Source organism: Bos indicus x Bos taurus, chromosome 14 (genome assembly GCF_003369695.1).
Source record: "Bos indicus x Bos taurus breed Angus x Brahman F1 hybrid chromosome 14, Bos_hybrid_MaternalHap_v2.0, whole genome shotgun sequence".
NCBI classification, from domain to species: Eukaryota; Metazoa; Chordata; class Mammalia; order Artiodactyla; family Bovidae; genus Bos; species Bos indicus x Bos taurus.
Genome location: NC_040089.1, coordinates 9,837,490 through 9,865,069, shown reverse-complemented (window position 1 = coordinate 9,865,069; position 27,580 = coordinate 9,837,490). Strand labels below are relative to the sequence as shown.

The 27,580-nt window shown below is 42.2% G+C and overlaps 1 protein-coding gene across 3 annotated transcripts in view; it reads right to left on the bottom strand.

Moving 5' to 3' along the window:
• ADCY8 (adenylate cyclase 8) overlaps positions 1-27,580 on the bottom strand; it is a 225,969-nt gene that overhangs the window by 54,228 nt on the left and 144,161 nt on the right. For all 3 annotated transcript variants that reach the window (XM_027560824.1, XM_027560825.1, XM_027560823.1), the window contains one exon: positions 16,521-16,621. In XM_027560824.1, the coding sequence (XP_027416625.1) occupies positions 16,521-16,621 (101 nt within the window). The remainder of the gene's footprint in view (positions 1-16,520; positions 16,622-27,580) is intronic.

The window sequence follows — 27,580 nt, the reverse complement described above, 5'->3', positions numbered from 1 at the left end:
GTGGGTATATAGGACTCGTATTTGCCTACAGTTTCAACATCACTCCCAATTACACATCTGGAGCTTCAGCGCTACGTCCCATGGCAGCTCCTGCCTACTGGGCACCTCTGTTGGGTGTCAGGTGGTGATCTGAAACTCCATCTCTGGAAGCATCTGCTTCCTCTCCTTCTCAGCCAACTAATCACCTGGATTCTCCTTGGGAATTTATCCTTTGTTCTCTCTACTCTACCCAGCCATTTGGGTCCTCTGCTGGCACCTCAAGTTTCTCTACCTCTGTTTTAGCCAGTGAACTGCTGCATGTTAAATGGTGTCCTGAGGGACGTGGTAGGAGGTTTCGTATCTGTTCCTTCCTCCATAAAATGAAGTTTGTCCCTTTGGCTTTAATATTTTGACTGGATCTCAACAAATGTACATTTAGTGAATGAAGCTGAACCCACCTTCTGTTTGTTTTGGCCACACCATGCGGCATGTAGAACTCCCCCAGCCTGGGATCAAACTTGTGCCCCTGGTGGTGGAAGCACAGTGTCTTAACCACTGGACCACCAGTGAAATTCCTGAGCCCACCTTCTGCTAGCGCTACCACTTCTTACTGTCTTGTCTAAACTTTCTTATTTCTTATGACTAACACTAGTGTAAGTACCGTATTGAGCTCTTGATTATGTCCTTAGGCACGTGCTAAGCACTTTATATCAATACATCATATCTCATTTCCATTCCTTGGAACAAACCTAAGAGGTCTTTTGATCTCTTTTTTCACATGAAAAGTTAAGGCTCAGAGAGCAGCAACTTCCCAGGAGTTACTGAGTTGGTAAGTATTCGAATTAGGATTGAAAGTCCACTCTACTTTGTCACTTTGCTAAGTTTAGCCATGTTGGTGAGTAATGTAGGTCCTATGATTGCAGTAATTTTTTTTTGCTTCTGTGGTTTTATTAGGGAGGCATCAGGGGTACCAAGACAAGAGACACATTTTGCCCATCTTCTAGGAGATCATAATCTACAGGGAATATGGATATGCAAATGATGAACTGATACATACTGCGTTGTGATAGAGAAAAGGTAATCAACAAACATGATTTTAAGAAATAAGAAAGGAAATCAAGGAAAGGAAGACTTCCTAGAAGAGGTGACATTTAGGTTAGGCCTTGGAGGTTGAAGAGTAGGATTTTAGGGAGGAAAGATTGGAGAATGCGGGCAAAGTAGCAGAAGAATGGGAGAGACCAGTGTGTAGAATGTCAATTTCCTCTGCGTGGTCAACCATCATGAAGGCTGGAAAGTGATTTCTACAGCCCAGATATCATTGTTGGGAGGGTTTTTTTTTTTTTAATGCCTGCGCAATTTTGATTTTATGGATCACCTTGATAGGAAGTCTCTGCAGGAGTTTAAGATAAGAACAGAAGGTCTGTGCAGCAGTGGGTTCCCAGAGGGCTCCACACAGATGGGAAACTTCCCCCCAAACAGGCTGGAAAAACACTCCCTGACAACACACCATTATTCCTGGGCACCCAGGGGAGGCAAACGACGGAGAAAGCAGGCGGATCGCTTTGTCAGGTGCTCCCAGGAGAGAAGGGGCCAATTTCAAGGCTGATGCTGATGCAGCTTAATAATGTGAGGCAGCCACTGAGAATACGAATATCTTGTTCCAAAGCGAAGGCAGAGGCAAATCAAGCAAGGGTGAGTCTGAAAGCTGCTCAGCGGGAGACTTGGACTCTTTGATGGTCAAGGCTGCCATCTGGGTCGTCTACAGACCTCCGCACGGTGTACCTGCCTGGCAGGTTCTCACCGCTGCCTTTTCTCTTTCTCCATCTCTCTGCACCCTCTGGGCAATCCTCAAGCACTTGCCCTAATCGTTCTGTTCCTCCTACCTCTGTATTTTCTCACTCTCTGGGGGCGGTAGGGGTGAGGGGTGCAGGGCAGGGACATCCTGGTCATCCTTCAAGGATCAGTTTTCTTTGGATTCTTCCAAGACACCTGGCATCAGGCTTGTGCTTATGCTAAGCCACTTCGGTTGTGTCCGACTCTTTGCAACCGCTTGGACTGTAGCCCGCAAGGCTCCTCTGTCCATGGGATTTCTCAGGCAAGAATACCAGAGTGGGTTGCCATTTCCTTCTCCAGGGGATCTTTCCAACCTGGAGATGGAACTCATGTCTCTTATATCTCCTGCATTGGCAGGTGGGCTTTTTACCCTAGCACCACCTGGGAAGCCCTGGCATAAGGCTAAGTACACAGAAAGTGCTCAATAAATACTCACTGACTTGTTTTTTGTGGGAGAGAAGACTTTCTCTTCTCATCAGCCTCCATAGGCTGTATTCCTATCCACACTTCAGCGCCTCTGCCTGCCCTCCCTGATGTATCCTTTACAAGAGGAGGAAGGACCAGCCCTACTGGTCAGCATTCATCTGGGGTGTTCAGTGGACCTGGTTCTTCCTGGAGGGCAGAGTTGCTGCTCAAGGTCAGTGTTTATGCAAAGTTCAGATGCTTGTCCTCTCCTCCTTCTAGATCCAGAGGAGGATGGGATACTCAGGAAGCTAGAGCCTTGACTTTCCCGGTGGGAAGAGACTTGGTCATCTCCTCCCTTTGGCCAGACCATCTCTTCCTTTAGACAAGGAAGCTCAGGTTGCCCCAGGAAGTCCTGATGGGCAGGAGGTAAAAGGTAGCTAAGAGCAAAGCCCTGTGTGTTTGGACCTGTAGCTCTGAAACATAGCTAATAACACACCTGGGGCAAGGTAGCGAATTCTTCTGAGCATCTTAATTTTTTTTTTCCCCAGTAACTTATTTTTATCTGCAAAGCCAGGATTTTTAAGTCCACCTCTTAAAGGAGGCTCTGAGGGTAAAATAATAAAGTAATGTAATGCTTAGCACATAAAAAGAGCTCAAAAAAAAAAAAAAACATTCATTTTCTTTCTCTATTCATGGTGAAAATCAGAAAAAGCATTTTAAAGATCTCTGGGAGGAATATTAACAGCAAGATAGGCTTTCTAAGCAAGCTACTGGCGCTACATAAACATTCCTCTGGAAATCTCTGCAGCAGCTCTTCAGCGTTCATTTATTTCTGCACATGTAAACATTATAACATCAATTGCATTTTTTATCTAATTATAGAGCTACTCAGGCATCCAGGGAGTCTGAATTTGCCTTTGCATTGTTGATGCACCTAAGAGGCAAGGAAACCTTTCATTTCTGAAATCGAGTCTGAAAATGAATGACAAAGAATTTGCAAACAGCTCCATCCAGAACATTTCTAGACCTTAAGTTCTAATTTGCTCTCTGCAGTATGTCATTAAAACAGGGTGCTGGCTGGTATCATGACTGGGCATTTGCTGGGGAGACAGGGATCTGGGAAATGAGTGAAAAGCCTATGGTGGCTGGTGGTGCAACAGGAAAACAGAAGTGCACACTGAAAGACGACATTCGTACCACACGTTAGAACTGACAAAAAGCCCATGGGTCCAGAGGTACACCTGATCCTTGTAGCAACCCTGAGAGGTCAGTATTTGTAGCCTCTTGATTGGGGGGAAATACGGTGACTCAGGAAGGGAAAGGGAGTCAGAATTTATCAAAATGGGTATGGCTCATCTGATGCTTATAGCAGCCCTGGGAAGCTGGCATTGTTATTTTATAGATGAGAAAACTGAAGCTTCAGAGAGGTCAAGTATAATACATACATACAGCCAGTAAGATGCACAGAAAGAATTAAGATCCTGTGCCTCTCCCTTTCCTCTCATTGGCCTTCTCTTGCTTGCTCCCTCTCTTTTTTCCCTCCTACCTTTTCCCTCTCCCTTTCTCCCCTCCTTCCCTCCCTCTCTCTCATTACCATGTGCGCAGACTTAGATACAGGTTCTCTTATTACAGAAGGTATCTTCTGGTCTTTCCTCAGTTTCCCCTTCTTGGAGAGGAACAGCTGCAGGCATGCGCAGATTAAAGGAAAGAACCAGGCAAAGCACTGTCTTTCTTTGCCAGGGTCCATTAATTTTTGCTTTGGGCCTGGGAATTGGCTGTGGTCATATGAGCAAAGATTGGCTCATCTGCTAAAGAGTCCATGATGGAAGAAAGGCAACTGCAAGGCACCTACCATCTGTTCAGTCTCAGAGAATCAATCAGAAACAAAGTGAGTTGGAGAGGAAAGCGCTCACAGTGAAGAAAGGCTGGGCTGTCTGGGCCCACGGGCCACTCAGTTCCCAACGTATGTGGGCTGTCTGGTCAGAGCTCAAGCTTGGAAGCTGTCTTCACTGTCAGTGTTTTCTCTGCACTGAGCACGTGAGGTTGGGGTGCTGGCTGGTACTTCTTTTTTTTTTTTTATTAAAAAGGATTTTTTTTTTTGCCATACCCTGCACGGCATATGGGATCTTAGTTCCTGACTAGGGATCGAACTCACACCCTCTGCATTGGAAGCATGGAGTCTCAACCACTGGACTACCAGGGAAGACCCTGGCTGGTGTTTTAGTTCCTGGCTTCAGCTTGCACCCCAGAGTCAGAGACATCATCCAGTCAGCTGCTAGGTGAGGTTCTAGATCTCTTGCCCCTGGAACCCAGGAACTGGGCATCAAGGTGGCTCAGCTTCCTTGGTCACCACTCCTGGGAAGGCCAGCTGGGAAAGAGGGGGCATGGTGACCCCTTCTCCTGTCCCAGGCACAGGTCCTCAGGTCCGGCCTGGGCTCCTCCTTCACTCTCATCCCCTACACACAGTCAGTCCTGGAAACCGTCAACTCTGTGTCCTAAATATGGAGCAAGTTCATCCTCTCAGGCTCGCTTCTGTGTCACTGTCTGGTCCCTCTTATTTCTCACCTGGAGTTTTGCCATTGCCTCCCAAATGGTCTTCCCAACCGCAGACCTTGTCCTCTCCCCTCATCATCCATCCCTTCTAAACAGAAATCCAGTCACGTCCCTTGTTGGATTAAAATGCTTCCGTGGGGCTTCCTTGGTGGTTCAGCAGTTAAGAATCTGCCTTCCAATGCAAGGACACCGGTTTGACCCCTGGTCTGGAAAGATCTCATATGCCAAAGGGCAACTAAACCCAGGAGCCACCACTGGAGCCCACACATCTAGAGCCCCGTGCGGTAGCAAGAGAAGCTGCAGCAGTAAGTCCGTGCGCCACGACCGAGAGCAGCGCCTCTCGCCATGACTAGAGAAAGGCCGAGTGCAGCAATGAAGACCCAGCACAGCCATTAATAAATAAATAAAAATTTTAAAAAACTAAAATTAAAAGGAAAGCTTAAATGAAGTCTTCTCTGCCAACCAGTCACAATTCCTCCGCAAAGCTTACACATCCCTCACCTCCAGAACACCCGATTTCCAGCTCTCCCCCTGCTGCTCTCAGCCTTCGTCTCAGTCCTCTGTCGTGGCCGGGGAAAGACCCTCAGGAGGTGGCTCAGGTGTCAGCGTCCCTTCTGGGACAGCTGCCCTGATCCCCCCGCCTCACCGCACTTTCGCGCTATCATGAGTCATTGCACTCCGCTGCAGTTGTTCACCTCATGGGCTTTCCCCCAGGTAGACTGCCAGCTGTATGATGCCAGGGACCGCATCTCCAGCGTCCAGCATGGGCAGGCACACAGTAAGTGCTCGCAGGATGTTTGTGGGAACGTCAACGCCCTGTGCTCCAGGGCGGGAGGGAGCACTCATCAGCTGTGACCACACCCACATCCTCACTGGTGAGAGTGAGGAGGCGAGTCCAGGGAATTTGGGTACACCTGACCGGACCCCACAAACACACACAGCTCACCACCCTGAGACCAGCCCTTTCCCCATGACCCTAGACCCTGCATGCTCTTGGGTAGTCAGGAGACCCATTCTCCTATGGCATTCCCTGGTACCCCATCCTGATGTATTCATTGCCGTTTTTGTTGCTGTTCAGTCGCTCAGTCATGTTCGACTCTGCGACCTCATGGACTGCAGCACGCCAGGCCTTCTTATCCATCACCAACTCCTAGAACTTCCTCAAACTCATGTCCATCGAGTCGGTGATGTCATCCAACCATCTCATCCTCTGTCGTCCCCTTCTCCTCCTGCCCTCAATCTCCCAGCATCAGGGTCTTTTCCAGTGAATCAGTTCTTCACATCAAGTGGTCAAAGTATTGCAGCTTTGGTTTCAGCATCAGCCCTTCCACTGAATATTCAGGACTGATTTCCTTTAGGATGGACTGGTTGGATCTCCTTGCAATTCAAGGGACTCTCAAGAGTCTTCTCCAACATCACAGTTCAAAAGCATCAATTCTTCAGTGCTCAGTTTTCTTTATAGTCCAACTCTCACATCTATACATGACCACTGGAAAACCATAGCTTTGACTAGATGGACTTTTGTTGGCAAAGTAATGTCTTTGCTTTTTAGTATGCTGTCTAGGTTGGTCATAGCTTTTCTGCAAAGGAGCAAGCATCTTTAAATTTCATGGCTGCAGTCACCATCTGCAGTGATTTTGGAGCCTAAGAAAATAAACTCTGTCACTGTTACCATTGTTTCCCCATCTATTTGCCATGAAGCAATGGGATCGGATGCCATAATCTTCATTTTTTGAATGTTGAGTTTTAAGCCAGCTTTTTCAACTCTCCTCTTTCAGTTTCATCAAGAGGCTCTTTAGTTCTTCTTTACTTTCTGCCATAAGGGTGGTGTCATCTGCAGAGCTGAGGTTACTGATACTATTATCACTATAATATCATTGCTATAGCACATACAGATTTACATATATAGGCTGTCAGATCAGATCAGATCAAATCAGTCGCTCAGTCGTGTCCGACTCTTTGCGACCCCATGAATCGCAGCACGCCAGGCCTCCCTGTCCATCACCAGCTCCCGGAGTTCACTCAGACTCAGGTCCATCGAGTCAGTGATGCCATCCAGCCATCTCATCCTCTGCCGTCCCCTTCTCTTGCTCCCAATCCCTCCCAGCATCAGAATCTTTTCCAGTGAGTCAACTCTTCGTGTGAGGTGGCCAAAGTACTGGAGTTTCAGCTTTAGCATCATTCCTTCCAAAGAAATCCCAGGGCTGATCTCCTTCAGAATGGACTGGTTGGATCTCCTTGCAGTCCAAGGGACTCTCAAGAGTCTTCTCCAACACCACAGTTCAAAAGCGTCAATTCTTCGGCACTCAGCTTTCTTCACAGTCCAACTCTCACATCCATACATGACCACAGGAAAAACCATAGCCTTGACTGGACGAACCTTTGTTGGCAAAGTAATGTCTCTGCTTTTGAATATGCTATCTAGGTTGGTTATAACTTTCCTTCCAAGGAGTAAGCGTCTTTTAATTTCATGGCTGCAGTCACCATCTGTAGTATCTACATATATATCTACATACACAGCATATAAATAGCTACATTTATAGCATATACATCTAGACATATGCATATACTTTATATTTCTTTATGTCCTTCCCCTAGATGATAAGGCTCAGAAGGGAAGGGTGTTTTGGATTACTGTTGTTTTGTCTCTCTCTCTCTCTCTTTTTTTTTTTTTTTTTTAATTTTCTGTTCAGTGATGTAACCTCAGCACCTAGAACATACCTAGCTCACAATAGGCAAGGGTACCCCACCCCCACATGGAAGAGGTACATGGGCCTTCCTTCTCTCTCTCTCCCTCATTTAAAACATTTTTTTTAAATTGCAAAATGAATCATAAATACAGAAAACCACATAGATAGATAGTGATAGAGAAGTCGCTCAGTCGTGTCCAACTCTTTGCGACCCCGTGGACTGTAGCCAACCAGGCTTCTCTGTCCATGGGATTTTCTAGACAAGAATACCAGAGTGGGGTGCCATTTCCTTCTCCAGGGGATCTTCCCAACCCAAGGATCCAACCCAGATCTCCCACATTGTAGGCAGACACTTTACTGTCTGAGCCACCAGGGAAGCCAAAGTATTACAAATCAATTCCCCACCATCCACCAAAGGTTATCAACCCTTAAAAATGTCATTATAAACTCATAAAGTTTAAAATATTTGCTGGTATTTGATTAACTGTTTTTACAGTTATCCACACCACAGCTCTAATTATTCCATCTTGGGACAGTAGAAGCTTCTTCAGTGTGGCTTCTGAGTTCTTTGCAGGTGACCATCAAGCACTATGACTTTGTTGCATTCTAGCAGGACAAGATGGAGAAGGCAATGGCACCCCACTCCAGTACTTTTGCCTAGAAAATCCCCTGGACAAAGGAGCCTGGTGGGCTGCAGTCCATGGGGTCGCTAGAGTCGGACACGACTGAGCGACTTCACTTTCACTTTTCACTTTCATGCATTGGAGAAGGAAATGGCAACCCACTCCAGTATTTTTGCCTGGAGAATCCCAGGGACGGGGGAGCCTGGTGGGCTGCCGTCTCTGGGGTCGCACAGAGTCGAACACGACTGAAGTGACTTAGCAGCAGCAGCAGCAGCAGCAGTAGGACAAGAGGTTTCAGCCTTATTATGGATATTTCCTGTCCCAGCTGTAGCATCATACATATCTCCGAAATTAAAAAACAACTGTGATGTGTTACTTCAAGTTCACAATCTGGCCCCTAATTATGCTTATACCTACTGGGTTGGATATTCTTTCTAGGACTTCGCACACTTATAGCTCCAGTCCAGGATACCATCTTCTATTTGGTTGTCATGTCTCCTTAAGCTCTTCTTGCTGTGCAAGTTTTTCATACTTCCTTTGCTTTAAATGGCCTCGACTGTTGGGAGAAGTATGGGTCAGGTATTTTATAGAATGTCTTTCAACTGCAGTATGTCTGATGTTCCCTCATGATTAGACGATGGGTTTTGGGAAGGAAGACCACAGAGTTTATGCGTATTCTCATTTGGCCACCTGATGCGAAGAGCCGATTCATTGGAAAAGACCCTGATGCTGGGAAAGATTGAAGGCAAAGGAGAAGGGGGCAACAGAGGAAGAGATGGTTAGAAAGCACCACTGACTCACTGGACATGAATTTGAGTAGACTCCAAGAGTCAGTAAAGGACAGGCGAGCCTAGTGTGCTGGAGTCCTTGGGGTTGCAAAGAGTTGGACACAACTTAGCATCTGAACAACTCATCACAGCTCATCAACATGGCTTATCCCTGTTGAGTTTAACCATTATCAGCTGGCTGAGGTATACTCCCCTATTTTTCCTCCATCCACACTGTCCTTCTTGGCAGAAAGTCACTTTCAACGTAGCCACAATCTGAGGAGTAGAGGGTAAAATTGCACCTCATCAAGGACACAGTATCTACATAAATTATTTGGACTTTTCCCCATGGGAAATTTATTTGTTCTTCATCTTTTCTTTATTCATGCAACCATTTATTTATATCAGTGTGAAATCCATGGATATTTATTGTACATTTTGGGTTATTGTTGTTGTTCAGCCAACCCAGTTGTGTCCAACTCTTTGCAACCCCATGGATGGCAGCACACCAGGTCTCTCTGTCCCTCACCATCTCCTGAAGTTTACCCAAGTTCATGTCTATGGCATCGGTGATGCCATCATCATCTCATCCTCTGATGCCCTCTTCTCCTTCTGTCCTCAATCTTTGGGTAATAACCCAATATTACTTTATTTATTTTCTGGCTCAAGTTGTTCCAACTCTGGTTCTTGGGAGCTTTTCCTATGTCCCTTTGATATATTTCCATCACTGTGTGTTTTAATACTTCCTAATTTTCTGGCCCTAAATGATGTTCCAGGCTCATCTTGTATATTTGCTATTCCAGACTTAGAATCAGCAGCTCTCCAAGGAGCTCTGGTTCCTTGCATTGGATATCGATATTAGAAATCAGGATCAGGGTTGTGCCTATGGCTTGACGTGCTATCATTGCTGAGGCATCATTGCTGCCGGACATTCTCTGCTGACAGAGCAAGGACATTGGGAATGGCAATCCAGTCCTGAAAAATTCCACAGACAGAGTCTGGTGGGCTACAGTCCACGGGGTGTCAAAGAGTTGGACACGACTGAAGTGACTTAGCGCACATTCTAATCTGTGTCTATAAACATATCTGTGTTTATGTAGACATCCTATATCTAAGTATATATATATATGTGTGTGTATGCTCAGTCGCTCAGTAGGGTCCAACTCTCTGCAGCCCCGTGGACTGTAGCCCACCAGGCTCCTCTGTCCATTGAATTTTCCAGGCAAGAATACTGGAGTGGGTTGCCATTTCCTGCTCCAGGGCATCTTCCCAACCCAGGCATTGATTGAATGTGTCTCTTGAGTCTCCTGCATTGGCAGGTGAATTTTTTACCACTAATCCCATGTGGGATGCCCCAAAGGCACATACTCTAGTGAGCTTAACAAACACATGCTAATGTCTCCTACTCTAAGCCTTTACCATACGGATCATTCTAGCCTTTTCTCCTTGTCTGTAACCTCTTCTGGACCAACAATGAGAAACCTGACTCCCTCAATCCATTAACTTATAGTGCCCATAAACTGCGGCTCAAGTTGTTCACACACACGTCCATGAGAAACACCTTTATCAGCTAAAGTACAGTGTCATGGCACAGTTCTTTTTATGCTTAGTTCTAGAGCCCATGAATCCCCAAAACTGCTTAGGAAACCCCCTAACGCTACTTAAGAAAACCCCATCTTTTCTCCCCAACCCCTTCAGTAAGGTTGTTTCACACTTTTCATACAGGTATAATCTTTTATCATAGTCTTATTTCATCATGGGGTCCCCTGAATTCCTAAATAATTTTTTTAAAAAGTTTTATACATTAAGGTCATTCTTTGGGCTGTAAAGTTTATGGGATTTGACAGTTCATAGTGTCATATAGTCACCATTACAGTATCATAGTGAATAGTGTCACCACCCTAAAAGCATCTCCTGGGCTTCATCTATGCAATAATGCTCTTCCTCCTTACTCTCCAAATAATATCCTCTCTTCTTTTGCATGCTGTCTTATTTTAAATGAGCATTTTATATGATTTCACTTTGTTTCCTTTCTTAGTATATCAATTTTATTTGTTAAATCTTTTTTTTTTTTTTTTTTTTAGTATTTGCTTTAGAGTTTATGATGGACAGGGAGGCCTGGTGTGCTGCGATTCATGGGGTCACAAAGAGTCGGACACGACTGAGTGACTGAAATGAACTGAACTGAACTGAACCTTCAAATTGGACTTCCCGGGTGGCTCAGTGGTAAAGAATCTGCCTGCTAATTCAGGAGACACAGGTTTGACCCCTGGGTTGGGAAGATTCCTTGGAGAAGGAAATGACAACCCACTCCAGTATTCTTGCCTGGGAAATCCCATGGACAGAGAAGCCTCGTGGGCTACAGTCCAGGGGGTCACAAAGAGTCGGACACAACTTGGTGACTAAACACCACCAGCAGCAACAACCTTCAAATTACGCTGTAGCACTTTGTGCGTAACACTGGTGCCTTAAAGCATCCCCGGTTCCTCCCTCACATGCCTTATCGTGTTGCTGTCATTCATTTCGCTCATCTATATTTATTACCATTAAATACATCGTTAATGTTGTCACTTTAAACAGTTATCTTTTAGATCAATTAAGAATAAGAAAAAAATTTCAACTTCATTTATTTCTCTTCTGATGCTCTTCCTTTCTCTGTGTAGATCAAATTTCTGACCTACATCATTTTCCTTATGTTTGAAAACCTTTTCTTTTTTCTTGTTTTTAAAAAAAGCTTTAAAAAATATTTCTTGCAGGGAAGGTCATATAGAAATGCACATTTTGTTTGTCCGATAAAATCTTTAGTTCTCTTTCGCCTTTGAAGCATATAGAATTCTAGATGGGTGACTTTTTCTTTCAACACTTCAAGTATTTCATTTTTCATTCTCTTCATGCTTGCGTGGTTTCAGACAAGAAGTATGGTGTATTTCTTCCTGTTCCTCTGTAGGTAAGTAGTAACTCCCCTATCCTCACCACTCCAGCCTTCTATGAAGATTTTTTCTTTGTCTTCAGTTTTCTGCAATTTGAATATGACCTACTTAAATGTGCTACTTATTTATTTGGTTATTTATTTACTCTGTTTATCCTGACTAGTGTTCTCTAAGGTTCCTGGTTCTGTGATGTGATGTCTGTTGTTAAGAAAATCTTCAGCCATTATTACTTCAAAGATTTTTCCTGCTCAGATCTTCTTTCATCTCTTTCTGGTATTCCGATTATGCACAAGTTATACTTTTTGGAATTGTCCCAAAGTTCTTAGATGCTTTGATCTTTATTATTTTTTTCATTTCATTTTTCTGTTTGCTTTGCAATTTGGGAAGTTTCTACTGACCTATATTCAAGCTCACTGATTTTTTCCTCGGCCTTGTTGAATCTATTGATGAGCCCATCAAAGACATTCATTATTTCTGTTATGGTGGTTTTGAGCTCTAGTGTGTTTCTTTTTGACTTTCACTTAGAACTTCTATCGTTTCTTGAACCATGTCTACTTTTCCCAATTGAACCCTTGGTATGTAGCAATACTTATTTCAAGTTCTCTTTCTGATTATTTCAACAGACTGTCCTACCTGAGTCTGGTTCTGATGATTGCTTTGTCTCTTCTTCCCTTTTGGTATGCCTTGTAATTTTCTGTTGAAAACTGGTCATATTGTTTCAGGTTATAGAAACTGAGGTGAACAGACCTTCACTGTGGGGATTCATTAATGTATTAATCAGGCTAAGGGGTGGGCCATGTTGAGTGCGGTATCTGTAGGTACCAGTGGCTCCAGATTCTTCTTGTTTCCTTGGGTTTGTCTCTTCTCTTGAACTGAGCTCCCCTAAGTATTCACTGGGCTTCCCTGGTGGCTCAGACGGTAAAGAATTCGTCTGCAGCGCAGGAGACCGGGCTTAATCCCTGGGTTGGGAAGATCTCATGAGGAAGGGAATGGCAGCCCGGTCCAGTATTTTTGCCTGGAGAAGCCCACTTATCAGAAAGAGCCTGGGTCTCGCAGTTCTTTCAGTCATAGTCCTCAAATAATATACTGGATTCTTGATGTGGTGATAAAGTGTGGGGGATAGGGCTCTGCCAATCCTTTAAATCTCCTTCTTGATTTTAAAAACATTCTTCCTTTCCACCTTCTATTTATCTTAAGGCATTATGTGCTGCATTTATGTGGCTTATGTTTCCTCATATTAAAATCTGCATTTCTTAAATGTACCTTTCTTTTATATTCTTTTTGAGCACTCATCCCAAATTTCTAAGTTTTTTCTAATTCTGATTTAGGTTGTTATAGGCTGCTTTGAATCACATTAAGGGTTTCAGCTGGTAGGTTAAAATTTTGGTATCTATTGTAAGCATGTCTTTTGGAGTGTCATTGCCAATAAGGAAATCAATCTATTTTTACTTTATTATTGAAATATAGCTGATTTACAACATTGTGTTAATTACTGCTATAGAGCAAAGTGTTAATCTACTTTTAATTCTTTTTCTTATAATAGCTTTGTATGAGATTGCCACCAGTACATTTTGTTGCTAATTTTTGTTCTACACAAATTTTGCTAATTACACAAAAATTAGCAACAAAATGTATTGGTGGCAATCCCATACGAAGCTATTACAAGAAAAAAAGAGAATTTATAAAGAAGTATGGGTTGGGGTAGTTTTTTTTTTTTTAAACTCCGTAGAGTTTTCTTGTCTTTAAAAAAAGATTTATTTTATTTTGGCCGTGCTGGGTCTTTGTTGCTGCACGCAGTCTTCCTCTGGTTGCAGGGAGCGGGGGCTATTGTTCGTCATGGTGCATGGGCTTCTCACTGCAGTGGCTTCTCTCGTAGAGGATCACAGGCTTCAGGTGCATGAGCTTTGGGAGTTGCAACATGCGGGCTCAGTGGTTGTGGCTCGTGGGTTCTAGAGTAAAGGCTCAGCAGTTGTGGCACACAGGTTCAGTTGCTCCATTGCATGTGGAATCTTCCTGGACTGGGGATCAAACCTGTGTCCCTTGCATTGCAAGGTGGATTCTTAACCACTGAGCCACTGGGGACGCCCCCACAGAGCTTCCTTTAACTGTTTTCATATAGCATTCAAAACTTGATGGCTAGATTCCTTTTCCATTTTTAATTGGACCATCCCTTTTCTTCTTCACTATCGCCCTCACTGTGAGTAATTTTGATCCTATTCACACAGGGCCCTGTCCTGGGAGGGAGATTTGGTTGGTCAGTTTTAGGAGCTCACAGTGTCTGATGGTTGTAGCTCTTTGAACCTTAACTGTAAGTCTTCATGCTCACCTGATGTTGGATTGGGCAAACCCCTTCCCACTTTCAATTGCTTTTGCAATTTGGTCCATGGCACTTTCCCATGGATATCTGTTGGCAATACTGGGACTCTTCTCTTCCTGGATCTGACAGATATCTGCCTGTTTATTTCCAATTCCTTCCACACAGATACTGATACCACACCAGTCTTGGGGCTCTTGGGAGACTGTCATTCCCATTTTGAAATTTTGGGGTTTATCACATTAATTCTGTTTGTTGCAAATATGGTCCTTGAGGTTTTTGGTTTTGCTATCTAGTTGCTCAGATATGTGGGAATTCTGAGAAATTCAGAAACATATAATTTCAGAGATGTACCACCATTTTCCCACAATCCCCTTTTTCTTTTGTCATTGTTCAATTGCTAAGTCATCTCCGACTTTTTGTGACCCCAAGGACTGCAGCACACCAGGCTCCTCTGCCCTCTACTCTCTCCTGGAATTTGCTCAAATTCATATCCATTGAGTCAGTGATGCCATCTAACCATCTCATCCTCCACTGCCCCCTTTTCCTTCTGCCTTCAATCTTTCCCAGCATCAGGGTCTTTACCAATGAGTTGACTCTTCACATCAAGTGGTCAAAGATGATTCAGCTTCAGCATCAGTCATTCCAATGAATATTCAGGGTTTATTTCCTTGAGGACTGACTGGTTTCATTCCTTCTCCTTCAGTTCAGTTCAGTCACTCAGTCGTGTCCGACTCTGTGACCCCATGAATCGCAGCACACCAGGCCTCCCTGTCCATCACAAACTCCTGGAGTTCACCCAAACTCGTGTGTGTCGAGTTGGTGATGCCATCCAGCCATCTCATCTCCTATAGTCCCCTTCTCCTCCTGCACCCAAGCCCTCTTTTTCCTTATATCCCCGCTAATCAGGAAAAGGTCAAGCATTGCCATGCCCTTGAGTCGAACATCTTTCTGTCACAGAGTCATGCTACACCCTTCCTCAAAAACCTTCACAGGGTCTCTTTCTTGCTCCCAGATTCAATTATAAAATTCCTTAACATAGCATGTTGGCATTGAACTCCTGCTGGTTACCTCCTCATTTAGCCATGGCGCCCACCAAATCCTTGTACAAATGTTTTACTCTAGAGTCTTCCACTTACTGTGCTACAGACACGAGGTCGTTCACATCCCTGGGCTTTTTCCTGCGCTGTTTTCTAAACTGGGAACACCCTTCCACTCTTTTTCCTTCATCCTGCTCAGCTCAAAACATCAACCCTTCTGCCAACTTTCTTTAAACCACCTAGGCAGGATGAATCACTGATTTTGTGCAAAGCAGTTAAGTATTAAAAGCACAGACTGTCTCTGTTCAAATCCAGCTCCGTCACTATATGGATGGGGATTAGAATGCTGCCTCACTAATTGGTTATTTTTGAGCCTTTATTGAGATAATCTGTGTAAAGGATTTAGCACATAATAGATGCTCAGTAACTGGAAGCCATTATTAATGTCTCTCTTTCTCACTAAATTACATCTTAGAAGATGCAGAGTTCCTCCTGCAAAATGATACCATCTGGAGGGGCCAGCGAGTTGCATTGCCTGTATTAGACGTTTAACTAATATTTGTTGATGTTATTTTTAACCATGCGACATGGGGAAATTCCTGGCAAGTTTAGGGGGAAGGGAATTTATCTGAAAAAAGAGGCAAGTGTTACCTTCCAGTACAGGAGATAGCAAAAAACATGGCCATTGGATGACTCTAGAACTAGCTTCTAATGCTGGCTCTTGCACCTATAATCTGTATGATGCAAGTCTGTGTCTAATAGTGTTAAGACTCCAGGCTGTGGAATCTGGTTTGAATCTAGGATGTAACATTTTTTACCTGTGAGACGTTAGGCAACTCTATTCACTACTCTGAACCTCAGTTTTCTCCTTTTTAAGTGGGGATAATAACAGTACCTACCCCATAGAGTTGTCATGAGAATTAAATGTGTTGGTATATGTAAAGAATTTGGATCAGGGAATGGCCACATATATTTGATTGTAGTATTATGAAAGTGCCAATTTCGCTGACCCTGAAAGCTAGGATATTCTATCTATAAACAATAAAGATGCAATTAACAAAGGGACCCGTTAATGGTGATGGAGGGATTTATACTTACTTTCTGCATTCATGGGTGCCATGTCAAATAAGAGGGTACCCTATGTTGATTTTTGTTGTTGTTTTTATTGAGATTGGGAAAAAGCTCTTGCCTTGGGAGAGTAATGAGGTTATTATGCAGAGTGAGACAACCAAAACAGACCCTGCTGTCATCAAATGTTTGGCTATGAATCCGAGATCCTGTTATTTCAAATTCCGATCCCTTGAAAAGGTCAGTGGCTGGCTCCAGGTGAGGGCCTGTCAGCTCTCAGAGACATTGCATCTGATAACTTAGTCCTTTCATATTTACCTTGAAGAAGGAAGCAAGCTTTGTATTGCCGTGATAAATAGAAGAACGATAAACGCACAGACCAAGTTTGATTTGAATACTTCATCCCTCATTTGAGAATACTGTAATTAAAAAAGAAAGGGGAGAATGAATTACATTGCAGCAGAGTTGGGCTCTTGGAAGAGTTAAGCTTTTACCAGTGTTTGGAGTCAGGGGGAAACATCAAGAAAAGATAAGGCATTTCAATATATATATATATATATATATATATATATATATATATATATATATGTATGTATATTTATTTGACATTAAGAGGCATCCATATGTTAATAAATCTTTGCGGGCATTACCTCCATCCCTCCCACCAGCCTTCCAGCGAGAGCCCAGGGGTGAATATGATCTCCTTTATAGCAAAACGGAGCGATTTCCTTTATAGCAAAAGGGAATGGGAGAGGGACTTTGCATGAGCTTATAAATCAGTTCTCCTCCTTCCTCTGAACTCACATCATCTGAACAAAACAGCAGAGCACACATCCATATACGTAGCAAATCAAATTCACATGGACTTTCTTCATGAGTAAACGTTAAGTCATTCAAGGATCTTGCTCTTGGGGACACAAGGAAATTTTTGACCATAGAGTCCTTCTGCCTCCCTTTTTCATGAAAACTATTGAAAAATAAATTCATGGAGTCTTAGAATAGAAAAGACCAAGAAAATCTCCAGCAAGGGCAGTCCTTTCATTGTGTACAAGAGAAACCAAGACTGATGGACCAATATGCCTGATTGCCCTTCTGTTGTCTGCTCGAGGTGGCCCTGGGGAATGGTGCTAACTTTATTTTGATTATCCAGAGTAGTCAGTAATTTCATTGTCCACCCTTAAAGGCTTCCGGAAGGTCAGCACTGAACGTGTATATACTTGTCTTAGTCCTGCCTAGTTTCCTGAACTTTGAGTCACTAAACTGAGGAATAATCCAATTCCTTCAGAAGGAAGAAAGGATTTTTAAAACTGAAAAAGGTCTTAAAGTTAGCCTACAACCAAGTCCCTCTTTTTGTCTTAATGCCAGAGAGGTCTAGTAACTCACCACAGATCACATAGCGCATAACATTTTGAGGGGTGGGAACAGAAAGCTAAGTCTGACTTTGCAATGTCTTTGATCCTCAATTTGAATTTCACCATGATTTTATGAAGGAAGCATGAGAACTTCCTTCATAAAACTTCCTTCTTTTCTGGAAGAGTTCTCATGCTCTATGTCCCTAATACTAAGAGAAGACTTACTTGGGTCAATGAAATCATAAAATTAGTCAAACTTACTGTTGGTATGGGAGTCCAGTCCCTGGTAACATGATTTTTATTCTCTTGCCTACTCCTTGGTGTGGTCTAGGTTTTAGACTGAACTCGCTGCTCGCTGTCATGGCTGTGATTTGGAGAGTGGGAATGACCTGCAGTTAGTGAACTGCATGGTGCAGGCACCAATGCAGCTCAGAAACTGCACATTCATCGCTGTCAGAGGGCAATGTTTTTTCTACTCACTGGTGCTGAGTCCTCTGCCTGTTTGCTGACAACCTGCTCCATACCTCGAGGTGAACATGTCCCTGAAAAATCATGTGGAATCTCCACTCTTGATAAAATGATAGAAAACTCGTGTTACTGACAGTTTTCTAGAGCAGTGCCTAAGAACAGGGCACCATCAGAGAGACCCACACATACCAACTTGAAAATAAGAGTTAGCCACAAAGCAGTTAATTCAAAGAACGATAAATGTCTGAATTCTTTCTAACGACCAGTTGCACAAGATCTAATTATTCTTTGTTGACTGATTTCAAACCAACTTGGTTATATAGACTTGATAATGAGATTTTAAAAACAACAATAATAATTTTTCTTGTATATAATCCCCCATAATGGCAGAAAGCAAAGAGGAACTAAAGAGCCTCTTGGTGAAGGTGAAAGAGATGAGCAAAAAAGCTGGCTTAAAACTCAACATTCAAAAAACTAAGATCATGGCATCCAGTCCCATCACTCCATGGCAAATAGATGGGAAAAAATGGAAACAGTGACAAAATTTATTTTCTTGGGCTCCAAAATCACTGTGGAGAATGACTGCAGCCATTAAATTAAAAGACTCTTGCTCCTTGGAAGAAAAGCTATGGCAAACCTAGACAGCATATTAAAAAGCAGAGACATCACTTTGCTGACAAAGGTCCATATAGTCAAAACTATGGTTTTGCTGATAGTCATGTACAGTTGAGAGAGCTGGGCCATAAAGAAGGTTGAGTGCCGAAGAATTGATGCTTTGAATCTGGTGCTAAAGAAGACTCCTGAGAGCTCCCTGGACCTCAAGGAAATCAAACCAGTCAATCCTAAAGGAAACAAACCCTTGAATATTCATTGGAAGGACTGATGCAGGAAGCTGGAGCTCCAATACTTTGGCCACCTGATGTGAAGAGCCAACTCACTGAAAAAGACCCTGATTCTGGGAAGATCGGGGGCAGGAGGAGAAGGGGTCAGCAGAGGATGAGATAGTTGGATGGCATCACTGACTCAGTGAACATGAGTTTGAGCAAGCTTATTTTCTTCTGATGGCAAGTTGGTTGGTGATGAAGTAGGAGGACTTACTTGGCCCCCAGATCCTCCAGTCTGTCAGTGTTTCACAGTGAACAAAGCCAATTCCCTTTAACCTCAGTTTTCTTATCTGTCAAATGGGAGAATGAATATAATTCATAGGTTTTGCAAAGCTGTTCCATTTTACTGTATTTTGTTATGCTAGAATTTAATAATAACTTCTATCTTTTCATGTTTGAACTCCAGTGCTTAGGACAGGTCACAGAAAGGAAGAAACTTATAAGATCTGTGAAGATGATACCAATTAAATATAAAATATTGGTTTCATAATGGAGTGCATTGTTACTTTGGAAATGCAAAGGAGACAGAACTGTGGAAAGAACATCCTTAATTGGCTTAGAATGAGAGGGTGCTGAGACTGGTGATTCATTTCACTTCCTCTTGACTTGTGAAGATCTGAACGCTCTGGTTCACAGCTATATTAAGTTACACGTATTCTCCTTCCTGCCATAGTTAGACTCTTTATCTTGCCTCCTCTCTGTCCTCACTTGGCCCCACTTACTCTTTTATGTCTTAGTGGTGAGCATGGCGTAATTTAGAGCTAGACCACCAGGATTTGAATCCCAGCTTCACCACTTATAAGCAACGTAACCTTGGACAAATTTACCAAGTTTTGCACATCACAGTTTCCTCACCCAGAAAAAGGGGACAATAATAAAAGCTATCTTGTGTGGGTTGCCGGGAGGATGAAATGAGTTGATATATGTAAAGTGCTTAGAGTCATGCATGTAGCACATGGTAACCTTATATAATTATTTACTATAATCAATGAATTATACATATTTTATTGCTATACAGTAAGTCCCCTATATACAAATGAGTTCCTTTCCAAGAGCGCCTAAGTCCAGTTTGTTCATAAGTCCAACAAAGTTAACCTAGGTAACTAACATGATTGGCTATATAGTGTTATACTGTAATAAGCTTAGTACTTTTCACAAAAATAGCATGTAAAAAACACACACACAGAAAATAAAGAATTTTCAATCTTTAGTACCTTGAAAAGTACAACAGCTGGCATACAGGGGCTGGCATCGAGTGAACAGACAAGAAGAGTTACTGACTGGAGGACAGAGAGGAGGTGGGACATGGTGGAGCTGAAAGGTCATCAGGAGTAGGAGACAGAGGGCAAGCTGCAAGTTCACTCCCACCTGACACTGAAGAACACACATTTGCATCTTTGAAAGTTCTCAACACAAATGCTCCTATATAAGGGACTTAATGCATTTGTTACATTTTCCAAGTGTTGCTTTCTAGAATGCTGTCGTCCATTTTTCTGTACAAAATTGTACCTTGTACTCAGTAGAGTGCCCCAAAATGTTGCTGACTGATGGGTCCATCATGTTAGAAAGGATTCTTCTAAGGGGAATTACAATCTCCTACGTGATCTTTTGTCTTAGAAAAAGACTTTTGTCTTTATGCCTTCCTTTGCCTCCTATAAGATCTTTCGCCAAAGGGATAGAATTCTCCCTTCTCTGGGGACCTTTGGAAAAGGTGTCCTATAATTCACTGAGTCCTTAATCTATAAGAGGACTTGGCCATTGCATATGTTAAAAATGAAGAACTTGAGAATCAGACGTGGGAAAGAACTAGTCAAAGTCAATCAGGTGGTTGGTGGCAAAGTTCTGACAACAAGCCACATCCTGGCTCCTACTGGAGTTTTTGCTCCACTACACCACTGTCTTTGGACGGGAAATGTCCTGAAGACAGTAACTGAGCTAAGTGTGGATGGGATTAATACCCATTAAAAAGGCCATAATACTTGGAACAAATTACAAATGCTTCCTTTGAGAGCTTAGAATTTTGATTATAGGTACCCCTTTATATCCAGGTGTTCCACACCAGCAGATTCAACCAACCACAAATCAAAAATACTTGTGAAAAAAAAAAAAAAAACCTCCAGAAAGTTCCCCAAAGCAAAACTTGAATTTGCTACTCACTGGTGATTATTTACATAGTATTTACAACTGTATCTGCAACTATTAACATAGCATTTGAATTTTAAGTAAATTAGAGATGATTTGAAGTCTATGAGAGGATGTGTGTAGATTATGTGCAAATACTACATCGTTGTATGATCTTGGTATCTATGGTCCTGAAACCAATGCCCTGCAGTAGAAAGGGACAACTGTACTATTATTTTTCAATGTGCAGGGATTTGGTTGATTCAGGAAAGGGTCAGTTCAGAAAAGGGCCAAAATCTAGGATAACAAATTGAATAATAATAAGTAGGCAATATGCTAAGTGCTTATTGTGGATGATCTCATTTAATTATCATGACAACACTTTTAAGAAGATTGTATTTATCATATCCCCATTTTGCAGATAATGAAACTGAAAATTATTGAGTAACACAAGCAGGACCTCACAGATTGTAAAGAGGGAATCCAGACTGTTTAACCCCAAAGTTCAAGGTCTAAATAAAGAAAGTGAAGTCACTTGGTTGTGTCAGATTCTTTGCAACCCCATGGACTGTAGCCCACCAGGCTCCTCCTTCCATGGAATTTTCTAGGTAAGAGTACTGAAGTGGGTTGTCATTTCCTTCTCTAGGGGATCTCCCCGACCCAGGGACCGAATCCAGGTCTCCCACATTGTGGGCAGACACTTTACCATCTGAGCCACCAGGGAATCCCATATTATGTCAAGGGAGTGTGCAATTTCCTCGGTTCTGTTTCGTCACAACAAAAATTTGAGGTGATGGACCAGCATTACAGCCCTCGGACAGACTATGTCACAGCTCTCGGACAGATCAGTGTTACAGCTCCGTGTTACAGCTCAGTTTTATTTAGAAAATAAAGAAAAATACATCCTTGAGGTGTGAGGGCATGATGACCCAAAAGACATGAAGAGAAGAGAGAGAGAGTGAGAGAGGCAGAGAGAGACAGAAAGACCGAGAGAGACCAAGAGAGGGAGAGAGAGCGAGAGAGAGACCCTCGGTCCTTTGGATTCTCTTATTATATGTTTTTTCTCTCCCCGGGCCTGCCGTATGTGAACTGGGCTAGCCAGGAATGCTGTTTGTTCTACATGAGGTCCTCACTCCAGTCCTCAGACCATCCTTTGTTTTATTTTCGGGGGCTTTTCCCTTCCTTGTCTTCTAGTCACCTTTCCTGGGTTCCCTTTTCCTATTCTAACTACCTAACATTTATCTGCTGAGACTTTGCTGTTTTTAAGATAAAATCATCTTCACAAGGTGAACGATCATATTTCAGTGATGTGGTTTACAATACAAAGAAAGAAAATGTATTAAAAATTTGAGTCTATGTAAAGGAGATCCAATCAGTCCATTCTAGAGGAGATCAGCCCTGGGTGTTCTTTGGAAGGAATGATGCTGAAGTTGAAACTCCAGTACTTTGGCCACCTCATGCGAAGAGCTGACTCATTGGAAAAGACTCTGATGCTGGGAGGGATTGGGGGCAGGAGGAGAAGGGGACGACAGAGGATGAGATGGCATCACCAACTTGATGGACATGAGTTTGAGTGAACTCTGGGAGATGGTGATGGGCAGGGAGGCCTGGCATGCTGCGATTCACGGGGTCGCAAAGAGTAGGACACGACTGAGCGACTGAACTGAACTGAACTGAAATCTTTATTAGAATGAAAGTGAAGCATAATCTGGGCAAAAAATGGACCTTAAAACACTTCATGAATCAGTCTAATACACTGGCACTGCTGCATTTTCATGATTGATTTATGGATTCTCATCACAAAGCAAAATAAAGAACCCTTTTCCTAAGGCCTAAATGGGTGAATGAATAACAGGGAAGAAAATAAAAGATACAGTGGATTTTATTAAATGCAACAGAATAAGAGGGACCACCACCTTCAAATAATTTTAAAAATTGTTTTAAAAATGAAAATTTCCTACTTGATTTGATTAGATTGGAACTTGGGTTCCCTTCCAAGGAAGTAGAGCAGGAAAAATTTGTGTTCCATTTTGTTCATTGTCTGTGGATGCTGGCCCTGCATTCTCTTGAAAGACATATTCATAAATGAACTCAGAACCATCAGGACCTATGACTTCCTAGATCTTTCATAAGGAAGCTTGGAACTGAAGTGTGATCACACAAGGAAAAGCCCTTTCTATATTCTTCATCTACAGAGATGTGATTAGGGAAGTTAGCTTGCCGAGGTGATGGACAGAGTTTCTAGTTTTTTACGTTTCTTTGCCTGAGACAGGCCTGGAAAATCATCCTAGGTGGGTCAGAGGGAAATCACCCCACTCTGCTAGATTCTCTAATTTGTTGCTGTTCAGTTGCTAAGTTTTGTTTGACTCTTTGCGACCCCATGGACTGCAGGACACCAGGCTTCCCTGTCCTCTACTATCTCCTGGAATTTGCTCAAACTCATATCCACTGAGTTGGTGATACCATCCAACCATCTCATTCTCTGTTGTCCCCTTCTCCTTTTCCTCCTGCCCCAAATCTTGCCCAGAATTAGAGTCTTTTCCAATGAGTTGACTCTCTGTATCAGGTGACCAAAGTACTGGAGCTTCAGATTCAGCATCAATCCTTCCAGTGAATACTCAGAGTTGATTTTCTTTAGGATTGACTGGTTTGATCTCTTTGCTGTTGAAGGGACTCTCAAGAGTCTTCTCCAGCACCACAGTTCAGAAGCATCAATTCTTTGGCATTCAGCCTTCTTTATGGCCCAACTCTCTCATCTGTACATGACTATTGGAAAAACCATAGCTTTGAATATACAAACCACTTTCACATCTGAAAAGTGATGTCTCTGCTTTTAATGTGCCATTGAGGTTTGTCATAGCTTTTATTCCAAGGAGCAATTTTGACTATGAGCCAAAAGGTACTTACTAAATTCTTACCTCTCTACAAGATGTAGAGGACACTTCAAACCAAAGCAATAATCTAGTTAACTGTCCAAAATACAGTGAGTTTTGTCTTTTTTTTCTTTTTCATGTATTTATTTGGATTAAAAAATTTTATAGGTGGAGTGGGGATTTTATTTGTCACCTTGATCTAACTTTGATGAATGCTGATTTCACTTGGCAAAACCTCAGAAATGAGCCATTAACTCCTACTGGAACATTTCCAGTGATGAAGAAATCAGCCTCTCAGTTGACAGCCCATTCCATCTTTGGATAAATCTAATTTGAAGAAAGATAGTTTTCTAGCACATCTCTCACTAATATAAATTAATATGTTAAGAATCTCAACTGAGACAATCTACTCATTTTGTACGACCGAACTAAAGAATGTAACCTCCATTCTGTTGTTGAGTCCATGCATTGTGAAACCTGGCACTGACTAGAGCACTCTTAAATTAGATCATTTGGGTGGAAGACATATGTATAGTAAAAACCAGGAAACTAATTTTCAGTCCTTTCATATTTTGAAATAGACTCTATTTCGTATCTTGGTGTCTAACCAAATCATTACCAGGAACATTTCTATGAGGGACAGGTGTATCTGAGGAATGTCTCACTGGTATACTTCTTCTGAAGAGACTTGACCTTCAAACACAGGTGGTCTCCTCATCTTTAACAAAGTCACAAGGAATCTTGCTAATGCGTATTTAAGATGGACAGCTTCAAAAGTGTGAGACAGAGAGGATCCCACCCCAGGAATGACAAAAGATCCTTAATGATAACATAGTATTGTGAATCTATCTTGACAATGACCATGTATTATGGTCTTCCTTGGTGGCTCATCTGGTAAAGAATCCACCTGCAATGCAGGAGACCTGGGTTCGATCCCTGGGTTGGGAATATATGGGTTTGATCCCTGGGTTGGGAAGATCCCCTGGAGAAGGGAATGGCTACCCCCTCCAGTATTCTAGACTGGAGAATTCCATGAACTGTATAGTCCATGGCATCACAAAGAGTCAGACATGACTGAGCGGCTAAGCACACAATGTATTATGGTCTTCCTGGGGAGGGAGATGGATTGCCATATGAGAATTCCAAGTCAAACTTTTACAAAGTTTACAACCCACCATTCTCCCAGCTCACCCTTCTCCAAATCTCCCATTTTGGGGAGGAAAGACTCTTCCTTTCTTGAGGACCAGTCGCCCAAGACATGGTGAGGGGATGAAAATGATAACTGCTTCTTGACTTTTTGCCCAGAAGCCCGTAGTTTTAGATGACGCTTATACCCACACATAAAACAACAGATTACTTTTAAAGACTGAGATGGTGACCTTTAGGCTGAAATCATCATAATTGTATCATTCTACACTAGATTATTACAGATGAAATTGGTACTCCTGACTCTGAAAATGTGGCACGGGAGCTAGCTAATTGGTCTGATGAAAAAGACAAGTGACACAGCCCTCAATCTCATTTGACCTCCTAGAGGGCGTAGAAATAGCAGTAATTTTACAAGATAATGTCAAGAAGGTAAAGGATTCTCCCTTAGCAATTGTTTGAATAGGAATGATTTCCCTCCCAAGACTCTTCGAAACCTGTCCCTCTTACCTGAAAAAGGTGGTCTAAATATTTTTATTATTCTGAATCTTATTAGAGCAATAAAACTCAAGAATAACCTGAGGCTACAAAGGAATAATTCCTTCAAAAACCAGAGACCACTTGGTTCAGTGTTAAATGTATCTCCCCTCTGCATCTACATAAGAAATAGTGCGCTTCAACACATTCTGAACATTTCCCAAAATAGACAAAAGCATTTTTTTTCTCATTACTTAATCCCAGAATCCAACATCTTAATAGATTTTTCATTCATTTACCTAGCCTCCTCCGCTTTGCTGAAACTCCTCCTTATTTTAGTTCACTCATTATAACTCCAATAGTTTATAGAAAGAAGAAATATTTCAAAGTTTGTGGCACACTTTTCCTGAAATCTCTTAAGCCTTCAGTTAGCTTTGATTTTCTTTATAAAGGATAGAGAAAACTGAGTGAAATTCTGAACAGATATAAGAACCAATTGTACTCAGGCAAAGGATTATATAAAGGTTTCTTTGTGTGACAAATCCTTGTTTTTATGTGGTTACTGAACATAATAAAAGTAACATTAAATGAATGGTTTGAAATATTCAGCACAGAACTTAGTTCATAGCAAGCACTATCTATGGGCTTCGGGTGTGTACTCGATTAGTATATATACCTTACAAGGTTATGAATTTATGAAAGTCGTGACCCTAGTACCCTAAGATATAAGACACATTAAGATTGCTCCTTACAACACTGTTTTTAATGAAGTAGTTTCTCTAAAGAAGCTGTAGAAGTGTAAGATTTATTTAAAGTGAGGATGCAGCCTCACCCAGAATTGGATTGGCATAGAATTCATCAGAAGGAAAGAGAAAAAATAACTATTGCATTTACTCAGACATCTATTATATGTGTATTACATCATCTGATTTTTACAACATTCCAGTGAAGGGGAGGTGGTATGATCACCATCATCTCACTGAGATCAAACACCTTTTCCTCCATCACCTAGCCAGTATCTAGCAGGAACTGGGTTCAAGTCATGTCTACTCAGTAAACAAGCTTATGTTCTTTCCTCTGTCTTTTAACAAAGACTTGTGAGCTTCCCTGGTAGCTCAGATGGTAAAAAGTCTGCATGCAATGTGGGAGACCTGGGTTTGATCCTGGATTGGGAAGATTCCCTGGAGAAGGAAACAGCAACCCACTCCAGTATTCTTGCCTAGAGAATCCCCATGGACAAAGGAGCCTGGTGGGCTACAGCCCATGGGGTTGCAAAGAGTCGGACGTGACTGAGCAACTTTTACTCACTCAAAAACTTGTGAAATAAATGAAGCTTTTGCATGTGCACAGGGGTGTCTATCTATCAACTTGTTATTATCCAATAATGATCTGTAAGTTAATCAAGTTTCCACTGCACCTACATCTATTTTCAAAGTGGGATTTGAACCAATGTCTGTTTGACCCCCTAGCCCGAGGCCTTGGAAGACATTCCTTTTGGAGACATTCCTTCTAGGCTTATCTGAGACCATGTGGACCTTGTTTATGGACCCAAGACCTTCTGACGTGATCTGATCTCTGAAGGCATGAAGGAAGTGACTAAGCAAGCCCAAGTTTCAAAGTACAGCCAAGAATGGAGAAATGTGACTGGCAACTCAGGACAACAGAATCCCAGAAGGATTTTCTCAAAATGTAGGTCCCTGATGGGCAGGCGCTTACATTTTAAACAAAACCTTCAAGTTTGAAAACTATTAGCCTAGGACAAAGGCTTTTTATTGCTTAAATTTGTAAGGGTGATAAAGGAGGCCTTGATTTCTCAAAAAAAAAATTTCAGAATTTAACAGGAATACACTGGCATTGAAAGAAGGAAGGAAATCTAATTGCCATCAATATGGTTTGATTTTTAACAGCACACTAAACATCAAAACATAAATTTTCAATCAATTTTGAAGTGTGCACTAAACATATCTTAATCTTTATTCAAAATAAGGAAGTTGCCTCATTCTGAGGTGGTCCTGATGTTTTGTAACATCAAGTTGAGTGAAGTCATTCCAGTTAAC